The 14,476-nt window shown below is 44.0% G+C and overlaps 1 protein-coding gene across 1 annotated transcript; it reads left to right on the forward strand.

Moving 5' to 3' along the window:
• Positions 1-13,308: 13,308 nt before the first annotated feature.
• LOC138249045 (olfactory receptor 52D1-like) lies at positions 13,309-14,238 on the forward strand. The gene has a single exon (XM_069203099.1). It carries the CDS (start codon positions 13,309-13,311, stop codon positions 14,236-14,238), a length of 930 nt encoding a protein of 309 aa, XP_069059200.1.
• Positions 14,239-14,476: the final 238 nt, after the last annotated feature.

The raw sequence follows: 14,476 nt of genomic DNA on the forward strand, positions 1-14,476 counted from the left end.
CACAATCGACAGGGACAGGGGGATTTTTTGCTACCTCCCAGGCCGGCCTTAAGAGACTATGGAATATATAGGGGGTTATTACAACTTTGGAGGAGGTGTTAATCCGTCCCAAAAGAGACGGTAAAGTGACGGATATACCACCAGCCGTATTACTAGTCCATTATATCCTATGGAACTCGTAATACGGCTGGTGGTATATCCGTCACTTTTGGGACGGATTAACACCTCCTCCAAAGTTGTAATAACCCCCATAGTGTTTTTTGCCTTTGTGCTTTGGGCACTTGCACTAAAATAAACAATCCATAAAAGCAAATGTTTGGCAGGGCTTTCATCTGATTGCTGGTACAACTGACAATCAAGTGCTGAACGGGGCAGTACTTGGACCAGTTTCTCAGGACCCACAGTAGGTCTAACTTTAGAACATCAGGACACAAGGAGCTCACCCCACTGCAACTGGGCCTAGAAGCTTCTTCTTGCCCCATGCCCACTGAAAGAGGTTTTGAAAGAGGAAATTCGCAACTTTTCATAAGTATTGTGAAAATACATCTTTAATCATCAATATGTATAAAACAAGGGTAATAGTAATTGGGTTAACACACAGTAAGAACAGAAGACAGAAATATAAGAGTTCTGGGAATATGTTTCCATAAATCTCTGAAGTGATGTGATCTCACTTTATGCAGATGACACTCTTTTGTTTTTAGAGAAATCCTGGGGCCAGTCTCGTAAAGGTAATGAATGTATTGAAGAGGTTTGGGGGCTTCTCTGGATTGAGGACAAATACAAATTAAAATGTAAACATTTTAAATTATATTACCAATGTGCATAGTTAATTAAAACCATTACATTTTGCCACAGTAAAACACCAGAAGTGAAAAGTCTTTACACCTACATTGTGATAAATCATTACTGTGATGAATAATAAAATAGACCATCTATTCAAGTCTTTCAAATCAGGATAAAGTTGATTTATATGTATAAATGGTGTAAAGTGTGTAGTGTCTTAAAGTGCCTGTGCTTCAATCTCTTCCCCTGGATTTGGACATCATGGCCTGTGGTTCCAAGGTGTTGGCTCTTGGGCAGTGCAAAGATGTCCTGTGGAACTAGTGGTGGAGCTAAAGTACCCAAATCCTGGTGCAATAAGGACAATGTTAGTATTCCCCAGTTTGCTGTAGTGGAAAATTTGCTAAAGTGGTGGTGCAAAATTTTCTAAACTGACGATGCTTGATTGTATCATTCTTTGAAACAATAGTACCCCATAACCAGTTGAGGGCCATCAACTAGTATTGTAAATGTGCTCTGTTTTCAGCTACAAATTTGAGTAAATGTTGCTATGTTGGAGGTTATAACAAAGCAAATCATTATCAGTTTGCTATAAAAGTTATTTTTAAGATTGCTTCACCAATTAGGGGCCTTTTGTCTGGCTTCAAATATTGTCAGAAACTTTACCGACCACGTGATCAAGGGGGTTTGTTCTAAGTTGGGTGCTGCAATAAGGGCTTGTCTGCAGGTTCGTATAGTTGCTTGATTAAAAACCCCTGGCATCATCCTTCTATGTTCAGGTAACCTAGCTGTGCAGATGCAGAGGGCATGTATGATGGTCTCCTACCCTGCACTGCACAGTCTGCTTTCTGCTGCCTCTGCTGATTGGCTTTTTGTGATGTGAAAACACAAGATCAAAGTAGAGCTGAGGTTCTGATAATATGTAGGTGTTGATGACTTGCCAGGCATAGCCCGTTTCACCAAGGTCATTTTGTCTTTTTGCAAGGAGAGGAATTTGGTCATGCTTCTGAGCTGCTTTTTGAATTTGCTAGCTGGCACCTGGATGTTCCATAGATTAGTAGCTTCTTCTGCAGTGCATCTTCTATGAAGCAAATGAATGTAGAATTTCAGTTCTGCTTGTTTAATTCCAGCCAGACACATGCAGCTAAGGATTTTCCTTTGGCCAGTGAGAATCTATGACATATCATGTGAAAAGAGCTTTTTGTGGCCCATGTTTGTTTTACCAGGTCGACCTCCAGACACAGATGTGCCTGCGAAGTGTAGCTCAGGAGCTTCTGTACAGATCACTAGGCTTTTGCCATTAGTAGATCCAGAAACCTGGCCACCTTATCCGCTGGGATTTCATATACCATACATGATAGTCTGCAGAAATCTTGCCACCATAGTCTTCAGTAGTGGCCCCAAAATGGATTTTGAGAGTGTTGATTTGTATTTCATTTCTTCCATGCTGAAAAGGTGCCTCTGGAGTCAAATACCATCCAAAGGTTTTTATATTGTGAGTCAATGGATAGTTATAGTCCATTGACAGGTATACTTAATTTCTTGCTGAATTTCACTGGTTTTGTTTTCTTGGGATTATTTTCGAGTTTGCTCTACTGCATAAGGCTGGAGAGAGCACCCAAGAGTTGCTGCAGCCCCACGGGGGTCACACTTATTATGAGCAGGTCATCAGTGTATAGAATGTCAGTGAGGGTGCAGCCCCAAATTTTTGGAGAATGGGCATTTATGATGTCCAGTTTTCTCGGCAGACTTGAGATGTAGATGTTGAATAACAGGAGGGCAAGAACCAACCCTGCTCCAGCCCTCATGGCTGTGATATACATTTTCATGGAAAGCTTGGTGCCTTTTACCATCTTCATGTGAGGCCACATTTTGGAGAACAGAAGTTAAATATCTTGAAATATTTTTGACGGAATCCCAGCACTCTTTAGTTTCTGCCAGAGTAAATCTAGATGCCTCCTGTCAAATGCAGCCTTGAAGTCAATAAAACAGGCATTGAGCATAGATTTTGTCCTGATGGCATTTGCAATGAAGTGGGCTAGAGCTGCCAGGTGAGAAAGTCTGCCCTGCGCAGACAAAAATCCTGGGATAAGTTCCAGAATATCTACCAATGGCAGAAGGTCATATAATACTAAATTTGCATAGGGTTTGTATTCAATGTTGAGTAGAGTGATCACTCGAGAATTGGCTGAGTTGTTTCTGGAGCCTCCTTTGAAAATCTGATGAATGATAGATCCACACAAAGAGTCTGGGACAGCCTGTTGCAGATTCACTGCCCTATGTAGGATATTATGTTTGTTCTGTTTTTTTTTAAAGAGAGCTGAAGGCAAGCCTTTTGGGGGTAGGGGCCGCTCTGCTCTACTTCTTATGATGGTTTTAGTCAGGCGTGTTTTCTTGGGGTGCTGTCCCCTGGTGCCCATTGATTATCACTGACCTACACTTGTTAGTGATCTATCTTTTCCCCTACCCATTCACCCGGTTTCTTGTGTTTGGCTACTGTTTGTTGTCCTTTGAGTTAGAGAAATTTGATGACTCCTACAGTCGATTTGTATTATGGGGTTGTATGTTCTGCTGCTTTCTTCTCTATCCCAATCATCTTTACTTTCACTTAGCCCTGAAGGCTTGATTGGTGCAGTTAGTGATTTTTGGGTGACAGGTAGAAGATTTGCAAGTTTGCATGAGCCATTTTCTATGGGTACTACTTATGTGATGACATCATTGTTTGCGCTTTAAATAATTGCTTTTCAAAAAGCTTCGGAATGTTTGCTTTTGCTCTCTCTTGGCCGTCTGGACAGTCCTCTTCTGTTCTCTGTGCAGTTTCTTCACTCTTCCTCATTGTGCCTTATGGAAATAGTTATATTTTAGTATATAACGCTCTCCATATAATTGTTAGAAATGGGGTCTTTGGTTGAGACTCAGGTTACCCCCTTTTCAAGCAAGGACCCTCACTCTAGTCAGGGTAAAAGATAATCACCCTCAGCTAACCCCTGCTTACCCCCTTGGTAGCTTGGCAGAGCAGTAGGCCTAACTTCAGAGTGCTAGGTGTAAAGTATTTGCACCAACACACACAGTAACTTAATGAAAACACTACAAAGTGACACGACACCAGTTTAGAAAAATAGGAAATATTTATCTAAACAAAACAAGACCAAAACGACAAAAATCCACAATAAACAAGTCAAATTATCAATAAAAATGCAAAAAGAGTCTTTAAATAGTTTTAAACACACCCTAGCTCTGCTAGCGTGAAAATGTACCTGGTGCGCGTCAAAAATAACCCCGCACCGGTGAGTGTGCATCAGAAAGGGCGTGCGAGGCGTTGATTCCATTTACGAGCGGGACTGTGCGTCGTTTCTCCCTCCGCCGGGTCGGGCATGTTGTTTCTTCTCTCCGCAGGAGAGCGATGCGTCGATCTGGTCAGCACTCTCGAGTCCAGGCAGGCCTTGCGTTGTTTTTCCATGCACAGCTGTACGTGAGTCGGAAATCCAGCTGCATGATGATCCGAAAACCCCGCAACACAGGTTGTGATCTCCCAGCCTCCGTCAGCGATGCTGCCCGTCGTTTGTCCTGCTCCGTGCGTTGATTGTTCGGTCGCGTTTCCTGGGAGCATCGTTTCTCAGCTGCGTAGCCAGCAGCGCATCGTTTTTTTCAGCCGCAGATCGGACTCGTGTCAATCTTTTCCCCGCACGGCTCTCTGTGTGTGGATTTCCTTGTCCTTATGCTGCCAGCTTCTCCTCTCAGGGTCCCAGGAACTGGATGGGCACAACAGGGCAGAGTAGGAGTCTCTCCAGAGACTCCAGGTGCTGGCAGAGAGAAGTCTTTGCTGTCCATGAGACTTCAAACAACAGAAGGCAAGGTCTAGATCAAGCCCTTGGAGATTTCTTCTCAAGATGGAAGGCACACAAAGTCCAGTCTTTGCCGTCTTACTCTTGCAGAAGCAGCAACTGCAGGATAGCGCCACAAAACACAGTCACACGCAGGGCAGCTCTTCTTCCTCAGCTATTCAGCTCTTCTCCAGGCAGAGGTTCCTCTTGGTTCCAGAAGTGTTTCTAAAGTTTGTGGTTTTGGGTGCCCTTCTTATACCCAATTTCTCCTTTGAAGTAGGCCTACTTCAAAGTAAAGTCTCTTTTGAATGTGAAATCCTACCTTGCCCAGGCCAGGCCCCAGACACTCACCAGGGGGTTGGAGACTGCATTGTGGGAGGGCAGGCACAGCCCTTTCAGGTGTGAGTGACCACTCCTCCCCGCCCTCCTAGCACAGATGGCTCATCAGGAAATGCAGGCTACACCCCGGGCTCCCTTTGTGTCACTGTCTAGTGTGAGGTGCAACCAGCCCAATGGTCAAACTGACCCAGACAGAGAATCCTCAAACAGGCAGAGTCATAGAAATGGTATAAGCAAGAAAATGCCCACTTTCTAAAAGTGGCATTTTCAAACACACAATCTTAAAATCAACTTTACTAAATGACGTATTTTTAAATTTTGAGCTCAGAGACCCCAAACTCCACATGTCCATCCGCTCCCAAAGGGAATCTACACTTTAATCAGATTTAAAGGTAGCCCCCATGTTAACCTATCAGAGGGACAGGTCTTGCAACAGCGAAAACTAATTTAGCAATATTTATTTCACTGTCAGGACATATAAACCACATTACTATATGTCCTACCTTATCCATACACTGCACCCTGCCCTTGGGGCTACCTAGGGCCTACGTTAGGGGTGCCTTACATGTAAGAAAAGGGAAGGTTTAGGCCTGGCAAGTGGGTACACTTGCCAAGTCAAATTTACAGTTAAAACTGCACACACAGACACTGCAGTGGCAAGTCTGAGACATGATTAAAGAGCTACTCGGGAGGGTGGCACAACCAGTGCTGCAGGCCCACTAGTAGCATTTGATTTATAGGGCTTCGGCACCTCTAGTGCACTGTAATAGGGACTTACTAATAAATCAAATATGCCAATCATGGATAAACCAATCACATACACATTTTGTAAAGGAACACTTGCACTTTAGCACTGGATAGCAGTGGTAAAGTGCCCAGAGTAACAAAAACAGTAAAATCAGAGTCCAGCACACATCAACAACCTGGGGAACAGAGGCAAAAAGTTAAGGGAGACCACACCAAGGATGAAAAGTCTAACAATAATGTTCTCCTTTTGAAGATGAACTATTTTGTCATTCATGGTGAGTTTTTCCGTTTCAGGATTCCAAGATGCGCAGCTGCATTCTCTCTGCCGTGTTTTGCCAACTGAGCCTCACACTATTGTTCCCCATTGGTGATTGCCTTGTTCGGAGTAAGGTTATATTAATTCAACTCGGTTGTGCAGTTTAATAGAAATTGATTCTGGAGCCTTGCTTTCTTTTTAAGTGTTCTGTCTTTAAGTCCTGAGATTAGCGTATTAGGGGATAAGTGCAAGTAAGGCTTGAGGTTTATAATTATTATCTGTGGGTCTTGGTCACTTTTGATGTGCGGAACATGGGCCCAGGCCCGAGGCGTCTCCCCTGTGAATCTTCCGGTCAGTCCTCGCAGCCCTCAAGTTGTTAACAAGGATGCGAGTCCACCGCCTTGGGTATCTTTTCGTCTTGGAGTCAGGGCTTCCTGTTCTGGAATGTTCCACATTGCAATTTGAGCAGTGATATTTGTGGGTATTTTCATTGTTTCCAGTTTCGTTATTGCTTCTGACTTTACCCACGAAAACACTAAAAAGTAATTAAATTAACAATAAATTGAAAAGGCATAGACTACATTCACAAGAGAATTATCAGTTACATTCTACACAGACCACAGTTTGGGGGACCTTAAAATATAAGGTATAAGACAAAAAAAACCCTATCAAAGGAAGTTCATGGCAAGGATATAGTAGGAGCGTCTAGATAGCAGCATACAGGATTAAATATGAATTAAAGCAGGGGTCGGACCTGTTGCATCAATTGCACTAGTCTCCAGAGCAGTGGTTGCGGGTAGATGGACTATGCCCCTTGCTCCTTAATTCCTACCACGGCCGAAGGAAGCTATGACCAGTCTGCTTTGGCAATGGGCAATAGGGGTGGCTCCCTTCGGAGGTGTCTTTGGCTTTTTGGGTCTGTTCCTCTTGGTTCTCTGTAGCCTAGGTTTGCCTTACCATTGGGGTTCCTCAGGACTGGAAAGGGAGTGTGAATTGGAGCCTTCCTTTCGGGCTGCAGGGCTTGTGCAGTTGTTCTCTGTATTAATTTGTTGCCAATAGTGTGATGTCATGTTTCTAGTGGTGGCAACTGTAGGGTTTCTCTGAGTTATATTGAGTCTGATAGGGAAGGGTGAGATCTTAATTCCCCACTCGCAAATTTAGCTTTTTCAACAAGCACGTTTAAAGAAAGTTCAGGTGTTGCAAAAGATATCAGGAAGGGTTCTGTCACTTGAGCTACTCTAGGGACCTAATTTGCAAGGTTTTGGAGCAGGGCAGCTTCGCAAGCTTTCTTAGTGCACTCCCTGCGTCAAACCAAAAGGGCAGGAATGCACTGAATGTACAAGATACAGCACATTCCTGTTCTTGTTCCCTGCACTGGTGCACAAATTGCTGTCATGTGCCAATACAGGCACCCTTGTAACATGTAAAAAGGATGCCTGAGTTTTGGGGATGATTGCTTTTGTGTAGGAAGGGACACGTTCATGCACAAAAACAATCCCAAGATGTGTTTGTATTGTGCAGAATGCAGCACACTGAGAAAGAGGAAAAAACAGAGAAATTGATCTATTTCTCCCTGTTGTGCCATCCTTACGCCACCCCTGGTGAGGTGTAGGAAATTGACACATTCCCAGATTTACAAAACGTTGTAAATCTGGTAATGCACCAGATTCTGGTTGTCCTGGTGTCCTGGTCGGGTGTACAAAACTGACACATTCCCAGGTTTACAAGACCTTGTAAATCTGGGAATGCTTCAGATTCCGGTTGTTGTGTTGGAACACCCACAGCAACACCCATGGAACGCCCCTTTCATGCAGAGCAATGCATGAAAGGAGGCTATATCTACAAGGCCACAAGGCCATGTAAAGGTGCGGAAAGTGGCTTTGTGTGGCCTTGTAGATATGGCCCTGCAGCCCGCACCACCGGTGGGTTAAAAAAAGTGAGGCACCTGTGGCGCATGCAGCTTGTAAATGAGGCCCTAGGTTTGCAAAATGCTACCAACTCGATATCTGATAAGCTATGTTTTTCTAAATTCTTGTTGTTTCTGAATAATTTTGTCAGGTTGCCATGATTTAGTACATCGTGTAGCCCCTTGGAGAACTATTGAGGCACAAACAGAAGTTTGTTGGCTGTTGACTTGCTCAGTGACTGTTGGGAAAACATTAAGACACTCATTACTACATTTTGAGTGGAATGGTGTGTTCAGTTCGCCAACATGATACAGATCCAGAGAAATCTGGATTATTGAGTTAGATTAGTTTGTATGTGTAAGAAATTGAGGATGAGGGGGGAACCCTACCGAAGCAGGAACCAAAGTCCTTATAAGGGTGAAATCACAAGCAAATCCCACATTAACCTGTGCTCAACTCTTTGGTAGCTTGGCACAGAACAGTCAGGCTTAACTTAGGGGCAGTGTGTAAAGAATTTATACAACACTTCATACAGTAACAAAATGAAAACACTACACAGGAAGGATCTCACGCCGGATTAGAAAAATAAAGTAAATTTGAATAAATGAAATAAGATCATAACAACAAAAAATCAATTGTAAGAATGGAGATATGCTATTTAAAAAAATTAAGTGAAAATAGCTACAAAATGTACAAAGTGTCAGCTGTGGCTATTTGGTTGTGCTAGACCAGGACAAAGTCACAAGATCAGGACAACTGTTATGGAGTGTTAGCCCGCTACAGGGACCTATTTAGGCCCGCTGAACAAGAGTACTTTAAATCCTGGTTGCAGAGTGTTGCGAGACCCCTAATTGAGAATGCTTCATGCAACGGGGGCAATACAAGGTCCAGGTTGTAGATGAGTCAAACAGAGTTGGTTCTGGGGAGCTGCGAGGCTGTGATGTGAGGTCCTCGCAGATAATGCCGTTGGCAATATGGACTTGCAAATCAAAGTCCTGCGTCAAGTTATGCGTCATGCACCAGCTGGTTCTGAAGAAGCTGTGGGGCTTGCGATGCAAAGTCCTGCATCGTTGTCAAGGAGGACATCAAAGGTGGGCTTACAAAGAGAGGACCTGCATCAAAGATACGTCCCACAGCACAGGTTCCAATGAAGCTGCATGCTGCGAGGGTAATGCAAAGTCATTGTACTGGAAGTGTCCTTGCAGCTGAGGTGATGCTTTGGTTCTGCACAGGGTTGTGCCACATAGCAGAGGAGATGCATCAGTTCTGCTGGGCCCACAGATGGGCTGGCAGAGCACCTCAGGCCATTTTCAAGGGCTCAGGACTGGAGTGACATCACTTTGCATGGTGGGACTCACAAATGCAGAGTCCAGGTGCTGGTTACAGTAGACTAGCCCTTGGAGTAACTCAGATAGTCATGGGTACAGGCTGCAAACCCATTCCTTCTCACCAGAAAAGAGGGCAGCAGGGCAGCAGTCATTCAGGGTAGCAGTGCAGGAGAGTGCCAGTCCTCTCAACAGCACAGACATCCTTCTTCTTGGCAGTCTTCCACAGGTCCAGAACTGTACTGAAGTGTTGGTCTCTGAAGTCCCATATTTATACTGTATCTCTTCTTTGAATTGGGAGAAACGTCTAGAGGAGTCTCTTTGAGGTGCACAGGTTTCTTGACTTCCCTGCCCTGGCTCCAGACTAACTATAGCGGTTATGAAATCCTTTGTTTGAAGGCAGGACACTGAACATTCAGGTTTAAGTAGGACTGTGACCAGCTCCACCCTCTCATCCTGCCATTGATTACCCTGCCAGGCAGACCTAAAATACCTATTGTGTATGGCTGTCTAGGAGGAATACACAAAGTCCAACTGCCAACTACACCTAGTCATGTGACCCAGAGACATGCTACAAGCCTAAGTGGCTAAGGCAGGAAAATGGCAACTTTCTAAAAGGGACCTTTTCAAAATCTGACTTTACCATAAAAGATGAGTTTTCATTGCAATTCCATAAACACTAAGCATGGAGTGTTTACCTGCTTCCATTTGGAGAAAATCCTTTTTGTCCTACTTTTTAAACTTATTGCTGTTTAAAGCCTACCCTAGGAGTGACTCATTGGCATCATGCATCTTCTGATATTGTGAGGGAACTGTATTGGCTCTTGTGCAGATTCTTTCGATGTTGATGTTTGGTAAGTACAGATGTCTTGTGCTTCTCTTCATCTCCTCCACCAAATCGCTTAGAAATTGAGGCAATGAGCTCAGATTTTCTAGTATCAGGGTACAGTGACATGATGAATTTGGCCTCGGGGTCTCGCTGCACTCTGGACATTAAATTACCTAAAGTCCCTTATTTAGTGTTGAATCCCGAGATAAATACGGTCATGGTATTTAACACGTCAATCTGTAAGTCTAGATTAGATGTATTAAAAATGATAGCTTCTACTGTTGTCTGTAATGTGTCCAGGACAGCAGCCCAGCATTCTGAATATTTATTAATCTCTTTTGCAGGGTCTTAAGCCTTCATGGGCTCTGGCCACTGGATTGTTGAGGATGCCTGTTGTTGACCAAAATTGGTGGAACTGGTAGGAGGATATGTTGTTCCTAGGAGTGAAGTTTTGAGCTTGTCAGTTTCTTGTCTGGGACCATAAGACCTGAATTCCCAGGTAGCACATCCAATTGGAGTAGAGGCAGTGTGGCTTGTAAGGTTGAGAGAATTGAGCTACATCTTCATCTCAGACATATTGGGGACCCTCTCTTGTCTGTCACTTATGAACAGGCATTGGCCCCCATTACTGCACCATTTCACACATCCTTGGGGGACGCAAGACAAAGTGGGGTATTCTCCTCACTGAAGACGACCTCTCCCCGTCCAAACAGTGTCCTGCCCTCTCCCCGCCTACCACCACATTCCTCTTGCTGAACTCACTGCTGTGGCTCCACCTGCCGGAGTGCAGAAAGATCTGGGAGGTAGTTTGGGGTGAGGTGCTGAGGCAGGGGTCATGGGGAATGGGGAACCTTGAAAGTAGGAAGTCCGGTAGGGCAGAAGCACTTCCCAGCTGTTTCCACAGCCTCTCTGAATGCCACTGTATTGTGTTTTGCTGCAATGAGTCGAGCAAGTTCAGCAGAATGCAAAAAACATCCTCAAATCTGGGGAAGGGGCTTATCCTGGCTGGTGCGGGACCTCTCTGACATGTATGTTCTCTTTGGTGACTTTTAGTACCAATACCTCTATTAATTGTGAACATCCTGCCCATTTCTTTTACACTTAACATCAGAAGTGGGCATAAGATAGCTTAGTATCTCAGCGCTTTTTTGGGAAGTGGAGAAATAAAAATATCTTGTAGTGCAGGTCAACCGTAGCGCTAGTAGATTGCAGACAGGTAACATGGGAAAGGTTCTGATGTCCATCAAAGCCCCACTTTCCATTTTTGACTAGGCTCCCTTTGTTTCTACTAGAGAGAGTTGCTGTTGCAATTATGTTGATGAGGGCAGGCAGCCGTAGAAAGGTTGCCATAGACAAAACTATGTGACTCATGGGAGAGAGTGGTAGGGAAACACCAAATCCTGAGACATATTGCCCTGCAGCACAATTGTTTTGGCCTTTATGAACATTCGATGTTGACACAAGGAAGTTTGAGAGATGAAAAACACACTTAAGGGGAAGGTGATTCTTGTGGCACTGCCTAACGCAGCTCCTTGTCTGGATTAGAAAATTAACTGTGCCTCAGATGTAAAAACAAAATGGTTGTCAGACATTGAAAAAATTGGTCTCAGCTGAGACTGAAGTGTTGCGTGTCTGATTTAAGCATGAGGGCAAACAGATAACATCTGATACATGGTATATGGTCTTGCTGGCTATTAAGGCTAAATCTGATGAAAATCCAACTTGAAGAACAGTTATGATGGGTAGGGTGTCCTGTATAGATGAAGGGCCCTTTTTGTGAAGTAGAATAAACATGGACAACTGTTGCCAACCTCATTAGTCAATTGTATAAGCCAAGGACTGGCAGAGACAGGCTCTGGCTCTATGCAATTACATGGTAGGTAATTGATTATCTGTCTTAAACTGGAAGGAGAAGGGAAATGGCAAATGGTGGGATGCTGCTGGGATATGGTGTTGGTTGCTGTTATCACTACTGTTTTCCTTTTTATGTTGGTCACTGCTAGCCCCCACTTATAAACAGGGCAAAAGACCAGGGTGGATCCTCTGCAATGGCAGAGGGGCATTGCCCCACTGGCTGAGCCAGCAGATGAAAAATAAAAACAATAGCTTGCCATTGTTTTATCTTTCATGTGGTGACTCAGCCAGCAGCTTGTTCAGGGAGGAACGGGCCTGGCCCACGGGAGGTGGTAGGAGGAGAGAGTGCATCTAAGTGTGCATGTGTGTTTGGCTGGCCGTCTCAGGGCGTCCAAACACACATTCACACTTAGGTTTCTCCAACCCGGATGTGTACACAGCCAGGTTGGAGAAACAGCAACCAGGGACGGCTTTAGGGTGGTGCGGCTGCACTGGGTGCTGACCTGGAATGGGGGGCGCTGACCTCAGGGGGATGCTGTGTTTAGCAATAACTTGGAAAACCAGACACTTGCGATTTAAAAGCACCTGCTGAAAAGTTCCTTGTGTGTCCAGCCTTCAGGAAGACATCAAAATGTCAAGATACCTCTTGCAATTAATATTCCTGCTAGGGAGAGAGATGGAAGTTTTGTCTAGCAGCAGCTTTGACTCCCCATAAAGTAGCCTAGAGGTGTAATATGTGTGCAACAAAGAACGGAACTATATTTTATGTGGATACCTTGGTGGATCAGTAATGTTAACCTTTACAAGTACTTTAAAATGAATTAAATTAGTAAAGCCAACCTTTACAAATGCTTTACAACAAATGAATGTGTGTGAAAGGGGAACTATGGAGAAATGAGGGGCACATTTCCTGGGTGGTAGTGTGGGAATCCGAGTAGGTGGTCATGGGGTAGGTGGGCACCAAAACAGACTGTCGCACAGGGTTGTGTCTGAGTAGCAGTCCAAGCCTCCCAGACCAATCCTGACACCGCTATCATGCTATGTTTAGCATGAGAGGACCACCAGGATTGCTAGGGAGCTTGTGCTGGTGTCCCAGTGATTGTTGGAACATCGGACAAAGAGGATCGAGGAGCGATGCAGCAGGAGGTGGCGTGAGGAGACGACGACAGAGAGAACAGTAAGTGTTTTTCGAGGTTTTTCTTGTTTCCCCCATCCCCGTCGTTGCCCCCACCCCCTCTTGACATTTGCTGCAGCCACCAATGGGAAAATGCACAATAGGAGAAAGGTTATGTATATGTTCTTATTTGTTATTGTTCGTGGTGCTGTTCAGGGTCATTTTACAATGTGCAAAATTAAAATAATTATTTAAACTGAAAACCATTCAAATGTTGTCTGTTTTTTTAATAGGAACTGGGGGATTTCTGAAACCTCTTCACAGCTGATAATGTCAACTTTAAATAGCAGCAGACACCCATCAACATTCCTCTTGCTGGGAATTCCTGGAATGGAAGACTCCTACAATTGGATTGCTATCCCATTCTGCTTCATGTACATAGTGGCTCTGATAGGAAACTTTGGTGTTCTGTTTTTAATTGTAACTGTCAGCAGCCTCCATGAACCTATGTACATTTTTCTCTCAATGCTGTCAGTCACTGACCTGATCCTGCCTTCCGTCGCTTTGCCTAAAACTTTAGGTATATTCTGGTTTAATTCCAAAAGTATTTCCTTCCACGGTTGCCTCACCCAGATGTTCTTCATTCATTTCATATATTGCTTAGAGTCAGCCATCTTGTTGGCCATGGCGTATGACCGCTATGTTGCAATATGTGATCCACTGAGATATGCAGTGAAGTTTACAAACATTATCATTAGGAATATTGCAGCATTAGGACTTGTTCGAAGTTTTTGTGTCGTAACACCCTTTACCTATCTTCTCCACAGACTTCCATACTGCCAAAACATTGAGGTCCCTCACACATACTGTGAGCACATGGGCATAGCCAGGTTAGCTTGCGCAGATGTCACAGTGAATATCATCTATGGTTTGACTGCAGCTCTATCATCAATGGGTTTGGATGTTGTATTTATCATTGCATCATATGTTCACATTTTAAGAACTGTCCTGAGTATGAACTCCCATCAAGCCCGCCAGAAGTCCTTTAGCACCTGTACCTCACATGTATGTGTAATAATACTGTTTTATGTTCCCGCTTTTTTCTCCTTTTTTGCACATAGGTTTGGCAAGCATATACCTCGCAATGTTCACATTTTTGTGGCTAACCTTTATATCATATTGCCATCAATGTTAAACCCAGTCATTTATAGTGTGAGTACAAAGAAAATTAGGCAGAGTGTGCTTAAACTGTTTCACTAAATAGTGTCATCATTTGAGAAGTGTGTCCTCTCCTTTGTGGAATAGCATTGCCTCTGTACCAGTAACCTCTCATCAGTCCCACAATGCCACCCTCAATTTTTTAACACTCCAACTGAATTCTGCAGTCTTTTCTCTCACATGAAAACAGCTTTACATTTGTATGACATTCCTGATTTCAACAGCTATCACACCATTGTTGGCATCTATAGCTTTGAACAACTCACTGAAATGCATGCAA

Source organism: Pleurodeles waltl, chromosome 8 (assembly GCF_031143425.1).
Source record: "Pleurodeles waltl isolate 20211129_DDA chromosome 8, aPleWal1.hap1.20221129, whole genome shotgun sequence".
Lineage (NCBI taxonomy): Eukaryota > Metazoa > Chordata > Amphibia > Caudata > Salamandridae > Pleurodeles > Pleurodeles waltl.